General features: G+C 43.1%; 1 protein-coding gene across 15 annotated transcripts in view; it reads left to right on the forward strand.

Annotated features, from left to right (window-relative positions):
* The window catches only part of LOC139566467 (muscleblind-like protein 2a), an 82,112-nt gene that overhangs the window by 15,728 nt on the left and 46,826 nt on the right, over positions 1-19,558 (forward strand). For all 15 annotated transcript variants that reach the window (XR_011673110.1, XR_011673113.1, XR_011673112.1 and 12 more), the window contains exon 2: positions 153-1,035. Coding sequence is in view for 6 of the 15 variants with exons in the window: in XM_071387670.1 (XP_071243771.1) it covers positions 862-1,035 (174 nt within the window). In the remaining 9 variants the exon portion in view is untranslated. The remainder of the gene's footprint in view (positions 1-152; positions 1,036-19,558) is intronic.

Consider the following 19,558-nt stretch of genomic DNA (forward strand, 5'->3'; position numbering starts at 1 on the left):
GGGGAAATAATGCTGTCCCCAGCAATACGTTTCCAGTTTATTTTATGAAGCGTTTTAGCTTTAAATAAAAAAACAGACCGTTGCATTAATGCTTCAGGCAGTTGTTTAGCTACTCCTCTGAAAATAACCTCTCTCTCTCTCTCACACCACAGATCGTTGACAGAAAGTGCCTTCGACATTCTTACTTGAGCTGCCTGCCTGCACGTCTCCTCCACCGAGCTGGCAACATTCCCTCCCTCGCTGTGACAGAAGATAGCTCAACCTCAGCCCCTGCCCTACCAACTCATCTTTTTCAGGCTCCGTCGCTGCACTAGAGAAACCCAAGAAGAAAGATTTAACTGCAGAGGTTGGGGGAACTGTCTGGCCACTCTGCCAAAACACAGAGTGCTGACTGACTCATTCGGGCAAGTTTAGTCAATACCCAGCCCAACATCTACACCCACTTAATATTCTCGCCCAAGCAGTGCCATCGCCCTCGAAATAGCACCAGTTTCAATTCTCTTCCCCCGCCACCCCTTCCTTCCCACTACCACCACATTCAGACGGTCCGTCAGTCCAGCCTGCCTCTGAGCATGCCCCCGTTGCCCTGTCAGTGGCCTGCACCTGGGACTAACTGATTGACGAGCAACGTCTTTTGATTGACAGCTTCTCTGATAGCCGCCATCTCCCAAGCAGCGACCACATCCGGGTTGCAAATCCATCAACTCTGCTGCTCTGAAGTCCGCAAGGGCAAACGACTTTCACTGATCCCCACACTTTTTTTTGCTACACTTTTAGTTGTTTTTCTAGCACACTGAAGAGCCATTAGAGTATAGCCTCTCCTTAAACAAGTGGCTAGCTTTACCCCACCCCGGCATTGCTATGGCTTTAAATATTGCTTCGATGCGAGACACAAAATGGCTGACGCTGGAGGTGTGCCGGCAGTTCCAGAGGGGGACATGTTCGCGGAGTGATGAGGAATGCAAATTTGCGCACCCACCCAAAAGCTGCCAGGTGGAGAACGGAAGGGTGATTGCCTGCTTTGACTCACTAAAGGTAAGGAGTGCAGAGCAGAGATAAAGGGGAAGTATTTATTCTAAGGCACATGTGTCAAACAAGGCCTGCCGGCAGGATCCGGCCCGTGACACATTTCTATCTGGCCCATTCTGTGCACCAAAGGCAGTACATTGCCACACACTCCTCTTCCCAGACCCACACACACACCTCCTCCCAGAGACCCACACACACACACCCAACCATGAGCCCGCCAGTGTGCTGTATCATATCATCACTAAACATTTGCAGCATCCCCAACTGTTCTCCTTAAGGGTACTGACCGATTTTAAGCATGTTGTAGGAACCGGGTCATTGTTGTACTACAGACAATGTCATATTGGTTGTCAAAAAGTTATTAGATAAAGGATTCACATGTGAGTATGATGAGTCAACTGTTTGATATGCTCTCAAAGTGGGCAGGGGAGGGAAAGTGCATGGACACATGCCACAGTCCTAGGCTACTAAAATGTTGCAGTCTGGCTTCAGTTTTTAAAGCTTGACAAAGAATAAACAAAAAACTAAATCTGCAAGAAAACACCATGCAAAGGATAAACATGTAGGCCTATTACAGTAACATACAGCTGTTTTCAACTACCTGTGATCCATGCAGCGCGAAAAATTGACAACCTAGGTACGTTTCTGTTATTTGCAGTTTTGCAATACTTTTAGGGTTGTAGCATATTATGCACCTCTGCAAGCATAGCAGCAGAGGCTGGACAAATATGATGTATCTTTTGTTTAATGTTAAAACGCTCAATACAGCATCCTATGTACGTTTTTAATGGACATTATATAAAGGGGCATACTTTTTCAAGTAAAAGAATGGCCAGTTTGGGTCGCAGTTATATGCAAAAAACAATCTAAATACAAACGGGCTGTCTGGCCTACGAATTTGTGGTTTTTTCAATATGGCCCTTATGGTGATGGCGTTTGACTCCACTATTCTAAGGGCTTCTGTGGTATTGCTCTCCAAATCCTTTGCTCATTAAATTGGGACAGATTTACTGTATATTTAAATTGGGCACTACAGAGTGAAGACCCTTTAAGTTCACTACAACCAGGTTTTGTTTCATAATGGCTTCGCTTTTGCCCTGGTTTGAGTAGATATGTCTTGCTGTAGGCCTAATCATTGTTAAACAACTCCCTAGTTATAGTAAGTTTAAAAGAGCCTGTTGAAGAAGGCTCAGCCAGTTAAGGTAGCATATCTATTCAATCGAAGCAAATTAGCTTGGCCTATTACGTAACAATTTTGTGATATGAGGGGACTCAAGCAGGTAATGTGTAAACTGCATGCGCTATAGATCATTCATACCACAGTATCATGTAAGTACACCTGATTTGTTTAAAAAAACATTTTGCTGTTCCGATGGTAGGAGGCACACGAATTAGAGAGTGTGTGTGTGTCAGTTCTCCACGCAACGCGAGAGTCAGACAAGCTTGACCTATAGAGCGACGTGTCCGAGGTCTTGTGTCGTGATCTCTGCCGCCAGTTGTGGGTGGGTTTTTAATACTTTTAGCTATGTTACCATTCCACGTCCATCCTTTATACTAGTGACCAACGTCTGATCGGTGTAGAGGTGTCCGATGGTTCTATTTCTAGACTGTGTCAGCTGTTACACATAAAACGACATGTTGAATAAGGTGAATGTTTTTCTTTATTTAGCTTATGCAAGCAGTTGTTGTAATAGCATAAAACTACAAGAGTATGGTGCATGGTCACACTTTATTTGGATAGTCCCATATAGATGATGTACAGATAGTCATACGATCAACACACTATCTGTAGATAAGCAAATGCTTGCAACGGTTACTTAAGGGTTAGGGTTTGGTTTCGAGTAAGGGTTAGGTCTAGCTTAAGGGTTAAGTTTAGGGTTAGGGTTGGTGGATAGTTAGTTGAAATGTTGTTGACACTTATTGAAAAACTGCTAACCATCTACTTGTGACTATCCAGATAGTGTTACCTGGCACATTCAAGGATTTATGCTTTATATTTATTTATCCATTATTTATTTTTTCTGCACTGTGTAAACATTTTTGTTTCAGACATTGAAAAGACCTAGGCCGATACTGGAATCATGCTGCCTCGTAGTCCAATAATTCAACAGTGAATCAATAAAAAATAAAATGCAGATAAAATCCTGAACTTTCAAGATGAAAGAACCGGACAAAAACCTGCTAAGAACCTCGTATTAAAAGCAGGTCCCCTTACGTAACATTACACAGTGAACTACTGCAGTGTGGATGGGGGAGTGCAGGCTCCCTTATATTTAAGACGGTACTAGCAGTAGCTGCGATTAAACCTTGGAAACCTACCCAGTGACAATGATGAATGACCAGAGAAACTGGAGCAGGTATCTTGCCGAACAATAGTCATACGTCACAATGCCTTTGCTTTTTAGATGAACGTGTGAGCTATTGCAGCAATTTTAAAGGGACACCAACCAGAAGGTTACGCAGTGTTTATAGCACGGTCTTCAAGGTCATGCTTTGGGTCAAAGGCAGAGGATTGACTTTCACACACGAGTGAGATGCGCTTTTTACATGATACCAATACTGAGAACTCACTGGGGGTCTGCTATTTTTCTGGTGCTGTTCCCACTGTCGCTGACCCTGTAAAAGTGTGAATTACGATCAATGCGCATTCTACATGATACATCTCTGTCCAGCAAGATTTAGGGCCAAAATACTATATACGTTTCATTTGCAAATTGTGAATGTCATCATCTGTAATGATCACCACCTCCTTGGCATGTGTGGAATTCTGGATGCTTCAGTTCAGAACTTAACCCAGTAACCACTCTATAACTACATGAGTCTTGGCAGCTCTACGTCATTTAGAGGCAACTCGCTGTTGAAAATGGCGTTGCGTTTATGGGGCCATCAGCTGTTTTCTTGGCAACCCCCTTGTTATTTGTAAAGCCCCTTTGAGTTACTGCAGAGCAATCGGCCAATTGACTGGCGGTCTATTACAGCTGCCCGGCTCCGTCAAACCCCCGCAACAGCTTAATGGGTTTACAGCTGACTACAATTGGGATCGATTTGTAATCGTGCGGCGTAAGGACCTGACGTCCGTTCTCCGGGTGTTCGCCTACGTTCTGTTCGAGATGCAAACTGCATCGAAACGTTTGATTTGTCACTGACATTTTAAATGCGGTGTTATTGTTCATGTGAAGTGTAAAACAGATACTGAGATGCCACAGAGTCAGATATGAAGGAACAAACTGCAAGGCTACGCTCTATGTTGAAACGGTGTGTCCTCCTAACCCTCGTAGGCTCAGTGTTATTCTGGTGGTTATCTTGGGAGACCTGTTCTGTTGACCTGTCCCTCCGAGGCATATCCTCACGTGCCTCGGGAGCCAGTTGAGACATCACCGCCAGGCCAATGTCAGAGTCCGAGCTCTCTCCTATTATATCTGGAATATATGCCTGCTTGGATCCTCCTCAGCCACCCCATCTGTGACAAGTTTATCTAGCCTGTCTGTAGTGCGAGGCGTGACACGGGGAGATCTGAAGGTATCCATTCAAAGGCGCAACCTCAGAGAGAGGTGAGGTAGAGGCACTCTGCTGCATAACAGAACAGCCAGGCCTCCTCGCAGATCCGCCGGAGGCACAGCAGTCACCCGACCAAGAGGGTCCATGGGGCGGGGACAGAGCAGTGAGAGAGGCCAGTCAGGCCACTGGCAGCAGAGCCCAGATAAACACTGGCAGGTTTGACCTGCAGAGGCAGGTTGAACAGCAGGCTTTGCATTCTCCCTCTGTGTGCTTTGCATTAACAAGAAGTGCAAGATAAATTAATTCTGTCACGGGCATCGTTTGTTACATTCACCGTTCCGCCGTGAATTTGTCTTGCTGGTCTCAGCATTTCGTACTGTCTCGTGGATTGCGTGCGTCCTTTCTGGTGCTTTTCTCTCCCGTTGGACAGAAGTTCTGTGTCGCATAGACACTTTGTGTGTCCAGCGCAATATGTTATCATTACTGTAGGCAAAACTATCCCTTCAAATATTTTGGGGTTTTAAAACTAGGTTTTGGTTTGAGCTAACAGACACATTCAGGATAAATTGGAGTGAGCCTGCCCCAGAGAAGGTTAGAGCTGAAGCATGTGTTGCCATAGCAATTTACCTGGCTAAAAGGTGAGCCACCTTCGTGACAACGGTTATCCGGTTTTGATTTCAGAATTGGCCTAAGCTGGCTCACTTACTCCTTTATCACGCTTTGTGACAGGCTACTGGTTTGCTTTGAACTAACCTGACAACAGTTAGACTTCTGTCCAAGATGCTAACCAAGGGAACCATGACCGTGAAGGAGGAGGGGTTGGGGGACAGCAACAAAGGACAGAAGGTATCTCTATGAAAACAACATAAATACCAGTCATGTGAGTTGTGAGTAAATATGAGTCATGTGATTGTGTCGTAATGGCTGTGAGTGAATAGCCTGTTGTTGAGTGCCACCTGTTACTGACACGTCTAGGGGTATAACAGTTTACCAAACCCACCTTTTCGGTAAATATTGCAGTTTTGGTTTTGGGGTCATGTTTCGGTACAGCGGGAAAATGAAATGCCAACCGTTACTGTAGTTAATTTGAGTTTATTTAAGGAAATACAAAGTGTTGGTATTCCTGATTCCATATATGATCATGAGTCAGATAATGCCTGATGGGAGCACCGTCAGGAATAGCAACATTTTGGATATTCTTAAATGAAAACGCACGATTACTCAACAACATGAATATAAAGTGCAATATGTGTGTGAAATCAATATGTGGCTCAGACATTGTATAGGCCTATGCTATAATATGCGCTCTTGTGACTCATAAAGGGGTTGTGTCTGTAGCTCAGTAATTTAAATTTCCCACTCTGGGGTAATGTGATGGACTTTCACTGTTAAGACCCGGAGGTCCATCCATCTGTGGTAAGCGCAATACAGGGTGCATTGGCCAATTCATTGAACTTCGGCTTTAGCTTCCTTATAGAGGTGGGTAGGCTACTACCTTTTTACTGAAATGGATGTGAGAGGGCGAAGTTTGTAAGGTGGCTTGAGCACATTTACGAGGTGCTGAAATTCCCTATTCTCAACCACCGAGAATGGGTGCTTATCCGTGGCTATAAACATACCTAACACTCATAACTTCTTTGTCCCGGTCAGAATCCACTGCTTGAATGCAGTGGGGAGATGCAGTTGTGGTGTTTTTTTGGGAGTTTGTCTTGCTCCGGTGGTAGGAATACTGGGGTGATTTCAGTGTAAATGTGTCAACATGTTTGAGGTTTTGGCAGCTGCGTAGGCCATTCTTGTTGAGCAGTAGCAATATACTATTTTTGTCCCTCGCCGTTGTAATCTACTGGGGTGCCAAAATTTTCCCAAACTGGAGATTCAAACATTGATGGAATCCTCCTGGTTTATCGACCCCACCACTCGCCATCATACAGAACTAGTTCCCAGCTGCGCATAAAAAAAGGACAGTTTGAAATGCGGCAATTTAAGATAAGAATTTTGATTACAACGGCTCTAGTTGTGTTAATGGGATAGGCAGAAATGGTTTTTTCAGCTCAGATTTACTCAAGGCACACAACACAGCGTAGGCATAGCCTATATGCCAAGTGTTTTTATTTTGTGTATATATTGTTTTTAATGTATTAATTCGGGTTCACGGTGCGGACCGAACCGCGTTCCCCGTTCCGAACGATTTGGTACGAATACGTGTACTGTTACACCCCTAGACACGTCTGCAGTGAAAGTTTTGGGCATAGACATGGATTCCAGGGCTCTTCTCACTCATTATGGAAATGAATGTTTGTTCTTCAATCAACTGCCTATGACTAGACTCAATTGTTTCATTGGAAGATTGGAAGTCTTCGTTGACATAGTGCCTTCAGAAAGTATTCCCACCCCTTGACTTTTTCCACACTTTGTTGTGTGACGGCCTGAATTTAAAATAGATTAAATTGATTTTTTTTTGCCTACTCACAATAGCCCATAATGTCAAAGTGGAATTATGTTTTTAGACATTTTTGCTAATTTTAATAAAAAATGTAATAGCTGAAATGTCTTGAGTCTATAGGTATTCAATCCCTTTTGTTATGGCAAGTCACATAAGTTGCATGGACTCACTCTCTGTGCAATAATGGTGTTTAACATATATATTTTTTTTTTGGAATGACTACCTCTGTACCCCTCAATCGAGCAGTGAATTTCACAGATTCAACCACAAAGACCAGGGAGGTTTAAGCATGGTGAAGTAATTAATTACACTTTGGATGGTGTGTCAATACACCCAGTCACTACAAAGATACAGACGTCCTTCCTAACTCAGTTGCCGGAGAGGAAGGAAACCGCTCAGGGATTTCACCATATGACCAATGGTGACTTAAAAGCAGTTAGAATTTAATGGCTGTGATAGGAGGAAACTGAGGATGGATCAACAACAGTTACTGTAGTTCACAATACTAACTGAATTGACAGAGTGAAAAGAAGGAAGCCTGGACAGAAAAAAAAATATTCCAAAACCTGCATCCTGTATGCAATACTGCAAAAAAATGTGGCAAAGCAATTCACTTTTTGTCCTGAATACAACGTGTTTGGTGTTCTAACACTTTGTTCTGGTACTGGTACTCTAATGGTGGTACTCTAATCTACAACAGATTAGAGTACCACTCTCCATATTTTCAAGTATAGTGGTGGCTACATCATGTTATGGTTATGCTTGTAATCATTAAGGACTGGGGAGATTTTCAGGATAAAAAATAAATGGAATGGAGCCAAGCACAGGCAAAACCCTAGAGGAAAACCTGGTTTAGTCTGCTTCCCACCAGACACTGGGAGGTGAATTCAGCAAGACAATAACCTTAAACACAAGGCCAAATCTACACTGGAGTTGCTTACCAAGAATATAGTGAATGTTCCTGAGTGGCCAAGTTACAGTTTTCACTTAAATCTCCATGAAACTATATGGCAAGACCTGAAAATGGTTCTCTAGCAGTGATCAACAACAACTTTCACAGTGCTTGAAGAATTTTGAATAGAATAATGGGCAAATGTTGTACAATCCAGGTTTGGAAAGCTCTTCAAGGCTTACCCAGAAAGACTTGCTGCCAAAGATGCTTCTACAAAGTATTGACTCAGTGGTGTGAACTTATGTAAATTAGATTTCTGTATGTCATTTTGAATACATTTGCTAACATTTCTAAAAACCATGTTTTCACCTTGTCGTTGTGGGGTATTGCGTATAGATGGATGAGAATTTTGGGGTTTAATCCATTTTGAATGTAACACAACAAAATGTGGAGAAGTCAAGAATGAAAATGAGGGGACAAATTGAATAAGTGTCTCACAGTATGGATGCTGACTGATCTAGGATCAGGTCCCCCCCTATCCATATAATCTTATTCATTGGGATTTAACAGTCAAAACTGCGCTTGATTCTTACAGCGCCAGCAGAATGCTGTTGTGAGGTGTTGGATTATTCCTCCCTCGCCTCCATGCCTGTTATCTTCAGCATCAGCGCTACTTCTCGGGGATCACCACGCCCGACTTGAGTGTTTACAACCAACCTGTTTTCCAACGCTGCCTCAGCCTATCAGATTTCAGAGTTTTCAAACAGAAGCGGTTAGCTACACTAGTAGTAATTGTTTCATTTTTTGTGTTTTCCTCTTGTCAAATAAACATTGGTTGAGTCTCAAATGGCACCCTATTGACTACATAGTGCACTATATAGGGTGCCATTTCGGACACAGACATAGCCCCTCGGTGTGAACATGCCCTTGTTTTCTCTCCTTTTGTAAGGACATCTTAATCCTTATGAAATGTGAAAATGGTAGTGTTTGTAAACAAATGGATTTGCGGGGAAGAGGAGGTATGAGAGTGCACTGGCTGGAAGGCCTACGGTGCACACAGCGTGTATAGTCAGGCAGGAAGCCTGGTGCTGGATTTAAACCAATTGTCAAAGATTTTGACAAAAATTCAACCAAAAACTTCCCCTGACATCTTTGAGCTCTGTGCAGCAGCCGCTCCCTCATGCTTCAGTACATAATCTGTGCAGAGGAAACATGGATAGAGCTTAACACACTTTTAAAATCTTGTTTTAGAATTTAGATCAAAATCCTACCTCGCCTATTTGCTACGTTTGTGTTCGAGGAAGGAATGCTTCACTTCGCCTTGACTTCTCAGGTGGATATAAGTTAGCAAACTTTTTAGGGAGTGGGGGGTTGGGGGGACTTCCCCTAGACTAATCCCCTAGACTGGGCCACACCCTCGCCAGAGCAAACATGCATGGACGGGGGAATGTATGCCGCGCAGCAGGCAGCAAAGCATAGTGAAGCTAGTGATCCCCCGGGGTCATTCACAGCAACAAAAAAGCGCTAGCTGCTGACCTGAGCTTTAACGGTACGACTAGTGCTACCGGTGGAGACGAGGCTTTGATGATCCCAGCAGGCAGCAGCCCCCTCTTAAAAGCGGCCTCTCGGCACCCCCTCCACACCGTAAACACTCCAGACTTCATTTGGTCCCTGTGACGTCACTCTTCCCTGCTACCGTCTTGTGACCCCAGACCGACAGTCAGACAGTTGATAGGACGAGGCGAAGGTCTAGCTGTCGCAGACGGTTGCTGCAGCGGATATGAGGCCAGTGTTTCCCTCTTAAATGGGCCACTGCTCTGACCCACGTGTGTGTGCGCGCCTGCCTGCTATGGCCTGCTAGTCTCCACAGTGCAGTATAGCGCAGTGCGGGACCAGTGACGGTCTCTGTGGGCTGGAAACCACAGTCCTGGAATGAACTTCCTAAACATAAATTACACTGTGAGAATAGGTCAGACCACTGGCACAGCCCCAGCTCTGACCTCTGCAAAACTGGTCTAGGCCGTTGAAGCATTGGCTGCTTTAGTCTGTTATTGGGAACTAAAGCGTAGCCATTTTCTATTGATTTCTTCCCCCACATGATCTCATCCAAAGATTCAGCATAGGGTGTTAGTGACCCAGTATTACAAGCAAGCCAATAATGGGAGACTGAGAGCATTAAAAAATCTGTCTGTAGGACAGAGGCTTCACCAAGTCCTACCTCACTGGCTCTAAATCATTCTCTCTCTCTCTCCTTTGTTAAAACAAGATGCTCTCTGAGAAATGCTTTCTCCTTGAATAATTTCTTCTGCAGAATGTATCCCTCACACTTGTTAATTGCACCATCCATCCACTGTGGGCTGTGGTAAGCAGGCACTGCAGCAGACCAAGGGGAGATCTAGTGAGTGCAAGGCAGGCAGGCCGGAAGCTCACTACACGCATGGCCTTTGTGCCATTGTCTGCTTCCTACGTGGCACCATATTCCCTATGGAGTAAACTACTTTTGACCAGGGCTCATTGGGTTCTGGTCTAAAGTAAAGCACTATGTAGGTAACAGGGTGCCATTTGGGACGTAGCCATTGTCATTACTTATTGGTCTGAAATGGAGCCTAATGCACATTTGAATTGTGCCTTTTTTGTTATGGCTGGGACGACAAGGAAACAAAACACAATGTTGTAATCTGTTGTCATCCAGTCACATTTATTTGTTTTCCAAGCTATATGTAATGGAGACAGAGTCGAGAAGCAGGTGCAATGTTTAATAAAACAACAAACATGAAACAAGACTTAACAGTGGTGTCTACGGATAAACACAGGAACAATACTGACTGAGGAAAGAACCAAAGGGAGTGACCGATTTTATAAGGGAAGTAATCAGGAAGGTAATGGAGTCCAGGTGACTATCATAATGATGTGCGGGTGCACGTAATGATTGATGTCAGGTGTGCGTAATGATGGCTCCCAGGACCGGTCAAATCATGATTGGACATGATTTGGAAAGGCACACACCTGTCTATATAAGGTCCCACAGTTGACAGTGGATGTCAGAGTAAAATCAAGCCATGAGGTCGAAGCGCTGAGACAGAATTGTCGAGGCACAGATCTGGGGAAGGGTACCAAAGAATGTCTGCAGTGTTGAAGGTCCCCAAGAACACAGTGGCCTCCATCATTCTTAAATGGAAGAAGTTTGGAACCTCCTAGAGCTGGCCCCCCGGCCAAACTGAGCAATCGGAGAGAAGGGCTTTGGTTAGGGAGGTGACCAAGAACCCGATAGTCACAGAGTTCCTCTGTGGAGATGGTTGTCCTTCTGGAAGATTCGCCCAACTCTGCAGCACTCCACCAATCAGGCCTTTATGGTAGAGTGGGCAGACGGAAGCCACTCCTCAGTAAAGGGCACATGACAGTCCGCTTGGAAGATTCTCTGGTCTGATGAAATCAAGATTGAACTCTGGCCTGAATGCCAAGCGTCACGTCTGGAGGAAACCTAGCACCATCCCTACGGTGAAGGTGGTGGTGGCAGCATCTTTTTTAGATGCATGGACTGGGAGACTTGTCAGGATTGCAGGAAAGAGGAATGGAGCAAAGTACAGAGAGATCCTTGATGAAAACCTGCTCCAGAACGCTCAGGACCTCAGACTGGGGCAAAGGTTCACCTTCCAACAGGACAACAACCCTTAGCACACGGCCAAGACAACGCAGGGAGTGGCTTCGGGATAGAAACAAGCTTTTCGCTGCACCTGTGAGATCATCTGTAAATCTTTGTATGCGACCAAGGAACTTTTTTTTTTGTACACAAACAAACGTGGACCACTTGGCTTGTAAGCACCACTTTCAAAAATACTGGCTGAAATTATACAAAAGTTTGAGAGTGCATCTTTAAGCTTGCATTCAATTTCCCCTTGATGTTGCACACAACAAGCTTCCATCCCCCTGTCACAAGGGGAGTAATGGCTGATTTTAAGATAATCGTCAACCCAGTTAGTCAACCCTGTCTCTTTTTATAGTATTTTATTTATTTAACCTCTTGTTGGGAAAATGTATTAGTTATGAAGTTGAATATGTGCTCTTTATTACACATCTTTAAAATTAGGCTAAATAAATAGTATAATTTTTTTTGGGGGGGTCTAAATTACTTCTATTTGTACAATGACCTACACTCCACCTAGGTACTTTGTTTTTCCTCGTTGTGTTTTGTGAGCCTTGGGATCTGGTGATACAGAATGTAACCACTCTGGGAGCAGCTAGGAGACAGGCAGCCACAGCTGTTTTCAGAGAGGACGGAGCCCCTTTAATGAGCCACAGGCCTCCTTTTAATTGGCCTTAAAAAAATGTAATGTGAGGCACAACCACCACCAACTAATTTGACTGGTAAGCTTTAGGGCAATGCAGAATGGGTGCCATTTGGGATGGAGCTAGCCTAGGCAGCCAATAGTGGCCGCTAGATCTGCACTATTGTCTAGGATTGATGTAAAACACTTGTGTGTCCCGTAGCCCGGCTCATACGTAAAGTATCCTACATTTAGGCTGCAAAAGCCTCATTTTCCTGCTTAACTAGCAGTGCTTAACTAATGGTCACCCCCCAAAAATGGAAAATATGTGTACTGTCCTAATAGAACACAATTTTCCACCACCTTTTTCTGTTTAAAAAAAGCAACTTTCCCGGCGGGAGAAACGCTTTTAGTGTAAACTAAAAACACAAAGTATGTAGAAAAGATAATGGACCTATATATTATTCAGTCAGGGAGAATAGAAAATTCCAAAAACAATGAATTTAGCACTATGGAGTTATGTTTGAGGAAAATAACACAGCATTAGCCATGGCAAAATACATAGAATTGCAGGAATTTCTTTGAAACGGCAACATGTTCTTTCATGTGTAGAATTTTCTTGACAATTCAGCCACACTAACAAGTCGACCGCGCCCATTGCCTCACCCCCTGCCACGCCCACCACCTAAGCCTCTTTTTGATTTTGACAAAACACTATGTTCAATCATGGCTTTATATAGTAGGCCTATATCCCAAGAGTCCTTGAGAGACTTAGTGTACGAATGTAGACTTAGTGGACATACCAGTATGACTCATCTTTAGGAGACAAGCTATCAACTGAAAGCCATGTGATGTAAGAGCTGCTATGAGGTCTTTGAGGTTTACCAGAGGAGACTAGGGCTCCATCCCAATTGGCACCCTATTCTCTATTTTGTGCATTACTTTTGACCATTTGGGAAGTAGCCAAGTTCTCAACTCTACGATGTACATCACAGCAATGGAGTTGAGCGGAGACGACTGTGGGCAGATTGAACCACCGACTACATCGAGTCGCTGTCTGTCGACACGAGTAAAAATGTAAATTCTTAAACCCTTACTCTGTACCTGTTTGTCCTCTGTTGCTGCGTGCCTTTCATTGTTTGCTGAAATACATACTTTAAATTAAACTTTCGTCAAATACAACCACTGACTGTTTCCTCGTATCGACTGACAGGGACTTGATGTAGTCGGAGGTACATTCCGCCCAGTCTTTCCGCCCATTCACACCCCTTGACTTTTTCCAAATGTTGTTTTACAGACTGAATTTAAAATGGATTACGTTTAGATTTTTGTATCACTGGCCTACACACAATACCCCATAATGTCAAAGTGGAATTATGTTTTTAGAGTGTTTTACAAATTTTATTAAAAATGTTTGCTTAACAAGTCACAAGTTGCGTGGACTCTCTGTGCAATACTAGTGTTTTTAAAATGATTTTTGAATGACTCTCTTCTCCGTACCCCACACATACAATTATCTGTAAGGTCCCTCAGTTGAGCAGGGAATTTCAAACACCGATTCAACCGCAGAGACCAGGGAGTTTTTCCAATGCCTCACAAATAAGGGCACCTATTGCTAGGTATGTAAAAGCAGACGTTGAATATCCCTTTGGGAATGGTGAAGTAACCTAACCTAAATAAGAGAGTGAAAAGAATGACTCCTGTATAGAATATAAATATTCCAAAATATGCATCCTGTTTGCAATAAGGCACTAAAGTAAAACAACAAAATATTTGGCAAAGAATTTCACTTTGTCCTGAATACAATGCATTATGTTTGGGGCAAATCCAACACAACACATCACTGAGTACCACTCTCCATATTTTCAAGCATAGTGGTGGCTGCATCATGTTATGGGTACGCTTGTCATCAACAAGGACTAGGATGTTTAGGATTTTTTTTTAAACGAATAGAGCTAAGCACAGGCAAAATCCTAGAGGAAATCCTGGTTCAGTGTGCTTTCCAACAGACACTGGGAGACAAATTCACCAATTCAGTAGGATAATAACCTAAAACACAAGGCCAAATATACACTGGAGTTGCTTACCAAGACGACATGGAATGTTCCTGAGTGGCCTAGTTACAGTTTTGACTTAAAGCATCTTGAAAATCTATGGCAATCCTTGAAAATGGCTGTCTAGCAATGATCAACAACCAACTTGACAGAGCTTGAAGAAAAAAAAGTGAGAAATATTTTACAATCCAGGTGTGGAAAGCTCTTAGAGACTTAGCTAGAGACTCACAGCTGTAATCACTGCCAAAAGGGATTGTAACATGTATTTACTCAGGCGGTTGAGTACTTACGTAATGAATATATATTAGTGTTTTATATTTTATATATATTTTTTTTTACATATGTCAATTTTTCTTCCACTTTGACATTACATAGTATTTTGTGTAGATCGTTGACAAAAAATTTACAATTCCATTTTAATCCCACCTTGTAACACAACAAAATGTATAAAAAGTCAAGGGGTGTGAATACTTTCTGAAGGAACTGTACATATAGTGGAGTTGAAAAACCCAGCTATTTGGAATGCAGTCTAAAGCTGTGCTGACAGACAGCCTGATATGATAGACTGGGAAGAGACCTAAGTAGATTACTTATCTCTAGCGCAGTGAATGACTTGTCTGTATGGATAAGAGACTCTGATTTCTTCTTTCACTTTCTGGGAATCTGGGGGAAAAGTGGCGGCCATCTTGGAGTGATTTAAGCCTTGAAGTGAAGCACTCTTTTGTTTTAGTCAGGTGAAGTAGCCTTAAAGTTCCAGTGCAGTCAATAAATTGATTTCCCTGTGTTTTATATACTGTATTTCCACACTATGAGTTTGGAATAATACTGTGCAAATTATTATAATGCCCTTTTAGTGTAAGAGCTAATTGAAAAGACCACCTGAAATTTCAGCCTGTTTTGGTGGGATGGAGTTTTGGCCTGACCTGTTTGGAACGCCGTTTGGGTCTTTGCGTGTCAAAATATATACACGTCAAATAACACTTTGTTGTGTCAAATAAGCTTGTTTACCAATCAGGACCTGAATATGACTGCACGTCACATTATAAGATAACCTGTTACATGTTTTACGTAGTTATTACACATTGATTACACTATCACTCGTATTTCATATGGCACAACGATTCATCGATACGTATGCTATGGTGCTAGTAAACTTGTCTTGCCCACCTACTGTGCTGGTCATAAAAAAAACTAGCTAGCTCATGGATGCCGACAATGTTCTTCCCCAAAAACATAGAAAAACGACATTTGTTTCAGTAGCTAGCTAGGTGTCAATATCTAAAATAACCCATCTATGTGAAGTTAGCCACAATAAGGATTACCCACAATAGTGGACTTTGTAGTTTACCTTCAAAATACAAGTCTGTCATTGACAGTGATGCAAATGAATACAAATAGTAGAATTATGCCATAATTGTATAGATCATGCTAAACGAGGTTGGCATGTTTATATAAAATCAACAAAAGGCAATCATTTGTTAATTTGACAAAAATCTGTTGAAATCACACTTGATGTATTGGACTTTAGAATTGCATTGGGGGCTTATTTCACTGTACAGCCTTACCTATGGATTGTGGATCAATGACATGGGGTATCAGTCTACTCAGTGACACCCAGAGAACATAAGCGTCGTAGCTTTTATTGTGGGACTCTGAAACAACTGTGAATTGAGCCACATTTGTTGTCAACCTGTGTGTATTGAATACTATTCCAGAGGAGAAACAATACTGCGTAGATGTTTTGGAGTCTGATAACTCTGAGGAGGACGTTGGGAAAAAATATCTTTGGTATTGAGTAGACTGATATCCCATTTCATTGATCCCCAATCCTTAGGTAAAGCTGTACAGTGTAATATGAATGTCAATACACACAATAATAGGCTGACTGGGGATGTGATTTCACAGTCACAGTCCCGCGATAAGAGCTACAATGCTAATATTTGCGTAAAATATCTTTGGTATTGAGTAGATGGATACCCCATTTCATTGCTTCACATTCCAACCTTGTTTAACATTATCTAGCCTAAATATGGCATCATTCCACCAATTGTAACCTTCTGCATCATTTTCAAAGTGGTACTTTTATTTTAAAGGCCAACCGAATGTTCTAAAAAATATTGTGCCTAATCCTTATTGTGGCTAGCTTCACAACACAACCCGGTCCTGTCAAGCCTCATGAAGCTAGCTGGCTGGTTATAACGTTAGCTTTGGGCAATAGGGTTTAGTAGCTGGCTAGCTATTTATTTTCATGAACTGAAGTTCAATTTCAATAGGTGAACAACAAGTGGCTACCTAGCTAATACTTACTCACAAGGATTCCTAAATCATTGCTAAGAATAATGAAAATGACTGCAGTTTCTACTGGTCATTGTTTTCAGGCTGGTTGTATTGGTGCTAGCTAGGTAACGTTACCAAGCTAAAGCTAGCTAGCTACCCCATGTTGCGGTCAAACACAACATTCTACAAATAATCTGTTATTTGACATGTATATTTTTTGACACGCAAAGACCCAAACAGCGTTCCATAGCCCAGTGACATTACCAAGCGCTAAATTAGTCAATAGACCAATAAGAAAGAGTTCCAAACCTCTTTGCTAATAATGGCTATTTTCCAGATTTCCTCTCCGACAGTCCTAGCAAATGTATTTCTTGAGAAATTGCTCTTTGCTAAGATGCTACAGAAATTATTTTTGACCATTTTAATTGAAAACAATCACAGTGAGATACTTAATTGTTAGCCTAAAAGGATTTTGAGATTGAAAGGTCCAACGGAGCCATTTCTAAGGTCCATATACTGCCTGTAGGCTTAACTTGACTATACTTTTAAATTCATTGGAATGCAATTCAGAGCCTATATCCTATCCGAATGCATAGATATGAAATTTCCCCTTAAGATGACTGACCAGGGTGTATTCACTTGGAAGCAAATGGGATGGGACCTACCCAAATTTGTCCAATAAGAAACATGTTTTACGTTGCAGAGCTAATGAATATACCCCAGCTTACTGTTATAGTACTGACCGTGGGTTGCAGTGGTGGGCAATAGGAAGTAGTGCACAATATTTAGGGAATAGGGTGCCATTTGGGGGACACAAATGTAGCCGTCAGGGAATGCTTTACAACGGTTCCAATCACTGAACATGTAAACCGTTAGGTCACATTTCATAATAATCCCCCACGATGAAATCGGGGAGGGGATCTGTCCTCATCCGTACGTTCGTCACACGCGATATCTCAAACGGCTCTGGCCCAATTTTGACGAAACTTGGGTGAATGATGCGTCTTGCAAATTACACTGATTGGCCCAAGGCGGGAGCTATAGTAATTAACGGAAATGTGTTGGTCACACGCTATCTCAATTGGCCCGGGGGGGGGGGGCGGGCTGCATCATTCGTGGGGAATGACATGTTTACTGTTGCCTTGCTATCCTGTCACATAAAGTTCATCTCTCAATGTCTGCACTGTGCACATGCGTTTCAATTGTGGAAAATGATCCAATGATTACAGAGGCCAGATTGATTACCATTCCAACTGCAGAAAGGGTGCCTAATGATTTGACATGAACAAAGTACCTCGTAATTACATAACTGCCAAGTACAAATACTAGATTAGACCAGTCGTTATTATAGTGATTTGGTTCAACATGTGAGGTTGAGAAGCCTTTCAGTCAACGGCAGTGTTTTCCATGTTCTCCAGTGCTCTACACACTCCAGGGTTGTATTTACTAGAAAACCAAACAGACTAAAATGGGGAGGGACTACCTGAACTTGTCCAATAAGAAACACTTGTTTTCATTGCAAAATGTTGCACTGGTTTGTACTAATGATATGACCCAGTGCACCATATACTCCAGCAGTATGCCCCCCTCCCCCCTCCAGTGTATGGTCATGTGGTAAAGGTCTAGAGATCCTGCTGGTGGTAGGGGCACGGGTGGGGGGGGGGATAATGCAGAGTTCAGGGATGAAATTGAGATGGGCAATTTCACACCCAGCAGATGCCTGTGCCACTGACCCGTGGCGACAGGTGGGGGACACTAATTGGCAGCGCACACAGGGCCAGGGCCTACAAACTGACTGTATCCCAAAGGCACCCTATTCCTTTTATAGTGCACTACTTTTGACCAGAGCACCATGGGTTCTAGTCAAAAGTAGTGCTCTATATAGGGAATAGGGTACCATTTGGGACGCCTACACACTTCCCCAGACTCAGATGACCCCATGGAGGGAGAGAAGGGTGTACAGAGGGAGGGAAAGATGGATGGGAGTACTGGTGGTTGTGGGGGACACACAAATTGGCAGCGCATATATTGTTGCAGTCCATTATAGTCCATTATAACTATCCTAGTCTATTATAACTATCCTAGGAGGGAGGGAGAGGTAGATTTAAGGAGTGAGGGAGGAAGTCAGGGAGAGGTATGCGGGATCAAGGGCGGGAGGAAAAAAATAGGTGGGGGAGAGGTAGGAGTGAGAGGGTGGAGGGATGGAGCGGAAGGAGTGAGAATGTGTTCTTCCGGTGACGCAGGGATTCTAAAGTACTTCCATTTGTCATTGTTTAATAAAGACCAATGCAATTCAACGTTTACATTCATTAACAAATTATGAGATGAGACAAATGTATTGTCTCTGTTGTTTGACAGGCTTCATCAAATCAAATGTATTTATATAGCCCTTCTTACATCAGCTGATATCTCAAAGTGCTGTACAGAAACCCAGCCTAAAACCCCAAACAGCAAGCAATGCAGGTGTAGAAGCACGGTGGCTAGGAAAAACTCACTAGAAAGGCCAAAACCTAGGAAGAAACCTAGAGAGGAACCAGGCTATGAGGGGTGGCCAGTCCTCTTCTGGCTGTGCCGGGTGGAGATTATAACAGAACATGGCCAAGATGTTCAAATGTTCATAAATGACCAGCATGGTCAAATAATAATAATCACAGTAGTTGTTGAGGGTGCAGCAAGTCAGCACCTCAAGAGTAAATGTCAGTTGGCTTTTCATAGCCGATCACTAAGAGTATCTCTACCGCTCCTGCTGTCTCTAGAGAGTTGAAAACAGCAGGTCTGGGACAGGTAGCACGTCCGGTGAACAGGTCAGGGTTCCATAGCCGCAGGCAGAACAGTTGAAACTGGAGCAGCAGCACGGCCAGGTGGACTGGGGACTGCAAGGAGTCATCATGCCAGGTAGTCCTGAGGCATGGTCCTAGGACTCAGGTCCTCCGAAAGAAAGAGAGAATTAGAGAGAGCATACTTAAATTCACACAGGACACCGGATAAGACATGAGAAGTACTCAAGATATAACAAACTGACCCTAGCCCCCCGACAAACTACTGCAGTATAAATACTGGAGGCTGAGACAGGAGGGGTCAGGAGACACTGTGGCCCCAT

The sequence above is a fragment of the Salvelinus alpinus genome, chromosome 38 (genome assembly GCF_045679555.1).
Source record: "Salvelinus alpinus chromosome 38, SLU_Salpinus.1, whole genome shotgun sequence".
In the NCBI taxonomy this organism is placed as follows: Eukaryota; Metazoa; Chordata; class Actinopteri; order Salmoniformes; family Salmonidae; genus Salvelinus; species Salvelinus alpinus.